The sequence below is a fragment of the Echinops telfairi genome, unplaced genomic scaffold, assembly GCF_000313985.2.
Source record: "Echinops telfairi isolate 266 unplaced genomic scaffold, ASM31398v2 ScPeMD7_7417;HRSCAF=8455, whole genome shotgun sequence".
Lineage (NCBI taxonomy): Eukaryota > Metazoa > Chordata > Mammalia > Afrosoricida > Tenrecidae > Echinops > Echinops telfairi.
Window position 1 is genome coordinate 6,544,748 of NW_022111317.1, and position 2,012 is coordinate 6,546,759.

Genomic DNA, 2,012 nt, shown 5'->3' on the forward strand with positions numbered 1-2,012 from the left:
GTCAAGTACGACCGCAAGGAGCTGCGGAAGCGACTCAACCTGGAGGAGTGGATCCTGGAGCAGCTCACGCGCCTCTACGACTGTCAGGTGTGACCCCCGCCCCGCGCTGACCCCCTGAAGCCGGCCGGCCTCAGGTCGGGCTGCTGGGAACCCCCCACCTGGAGACCGCTTGGCACCCGAGGTCAATGGGCGCTCGGCTTCCCGCGCGCTGGGCGCTCCCAACTCCCCGCCCCCCGAGGTCCGTTCTTTTCTTGTCTGACCTTAAGTCGCTCCCCTCCTCCCCGTCCGACTCCGCCGGGTGGCGTGGGGCCCCCCAGAAGTCCCGCGAGATAGCCTGGGCTTGGACAGGGGGCGAGCCCGTGCAAGGACTACCTGCCTGGCTCAAGGCGAGCCCCCCACCCCGGGCGGGTTCCAACGTGCTCCCCTGGAGCTCCATCTTGTCATGGGACAGGCAAGCCCCATTTCTGGGTCTGCTTCTCCGCCCTGTGACTCCCCAGTTGCTCAAGGGTGACTCAGGCCCCGGGGGGCAGGGTGGAGGAGTGGGCCTGCCCTGGAATGCAGCTGGTCCGGCGCTGGGTAGCTGCTTCCTGCGGGGGGGAGGGGTGGTGGGCGCCCCCTCCCTCAGCCCAACACGGGCTCTTTGTTTCCCGTTTGCCCAGGCCTGGGTCCTTCCTTCTGAAGCCCCCCAACCCCCCTCAATTCCTCCTCCTTCCCGCGGAGCTGTGACAGGTGTTTGGGTGAGGGGAGGGGGCTATGATGAACGGGGACAGCTGGTTCGACCTGTGCTCTGGTGAGATGGGGGAAGCCAGAAGTTGGCCACACATATCTGCCTTGGTCTCCAGTCCAGAGCCCCCAGCCCTGGCTGTCTGGCACTCAGGGTGCCGCCTGGCTGGGACAGGAAGTGCCCCCCCACCCCCTTCTCATCGGGCAGCTTGCCTTGGCACTAGTCTGTGTTTTCCTCCTTGGAGCAGCTGCCGCTGTCTGCTGGGCAAAGAGGGCAGAGCTGGGCCCCTAGCAGGCAGGGGTCTGGCCCAGGCCCCTCACACCTCCTGTCAACTGAATCCCTTTACTCCTGCCACCCCCACCCCCAGGAAGAGGAGATCCCCGAGCTGGAGATTGACGTCGATGAGCTGCTAGATATGGAGAGTGACGACACCCGCGCAGCCAGGGTCAAGGTAGGGGGGCTGGTGGGGAGGCTGCCACAGGCTGCACTGCCCTTTGGGGAAGCTGCTCCTCCCCCTGTGGTTTGGCCCAAATTGCCCCTATAAAACGGGGTGGGGTGTTTCTCTGGCTGTGAGGCCCACACAGTGGCATCTGCCTCATGGGTGTGCAGGAGGTACCCTTAGGTCTGCATTCCAATGCTCGCTTCTCTCTCCCTCCCCCTTAGGAGCTGCTGGTTGACTGTTACAAACCCACTGAGGTGAGTGGCTTCCCCGGAGGGTGGGGTCCGGGGCTCTGCTGTCTTGGGGGTCTGGGCCCCCTAACACTTTCCCTCCCGCCCAGGCCTTCATCTCTGGCCTGCTGGACAAGATCCGGGGCATGCAGAAGCTGAGCACCCCCCAGAAGAAGTGAGGGTCCCGGATCCAAGTGAACGGTGGCTCCCACAGGACAATCGCTGCCCCCCGACCTCGTAGCAACAGCAATACCCGGGGGGCCCTGCGGCTGGGCCTGGTGCCGTGAGCAGGGCTCCCCGCACCCCTGGCCCAGGGGCCTCTTCCCTTGCCCCCGCGTTTTCCATTTTTGGGGTTTTTTATTGTTATTAAACGGACGGGACTTTTTGTGTTTTTATACTGACTCTGCGGCGCGGGCCACTGAATAAAGCTAGGCTATGCCTTTGGTGCAGTTTTAGGCTCAGCTGGTCTCTTGGGGGGAAGGGCCGTGGGGCGAGGGACATGCTGTTCTCCACTGCTGCCAGCTCACTGCTTCCCAGGTGACCACAGTCCTTCCTGAGCGCCACGTAGTCATGGTGCTGGCTCCCAAACCAGGAGCTAGAGGTGCCTGGGGAGGGGTGG

The 2,012-nt window shown here is 64.1% G+C and overlaps 1 protein-coding gene across 1 annotated transcript in view; it reads left to right on the forward strand.

Annotated features, from left to right (window-relative positions):
• Window positions 1–1,842, forward strand: part of PPP1R14B (protein phosphatase 1 regulatory inhibitor subunit 14B) — a 2,829-nt gene extending 987 nt beyond the window's left edge. Inside the window, exons 2-5 of the mRNA XM_004713651.2 lie at window positions 7–87; window positions 1,092–1,175; window positions 1,388–1,420; window positions 1,504–1,842. Of these exons, the coding sequence (XP_004713708.1) occupies window positions 7–87; window positions 1,092–1,175; window positions 1,388–1,420; window positions 1,504–1,572 (267 nt within the window). The 3' untranslated portion in view covers window positions 1,573–1,842. The remainder of the gene's footprint in view (window positions 1–6; window positions 88–1,091; window positions 1,176–1,387; window positions 1,421–1,503) is intronic.
• The last annotated feature ends 170 nt before the right edge of the window (window positions 1,843–2,012 follow it).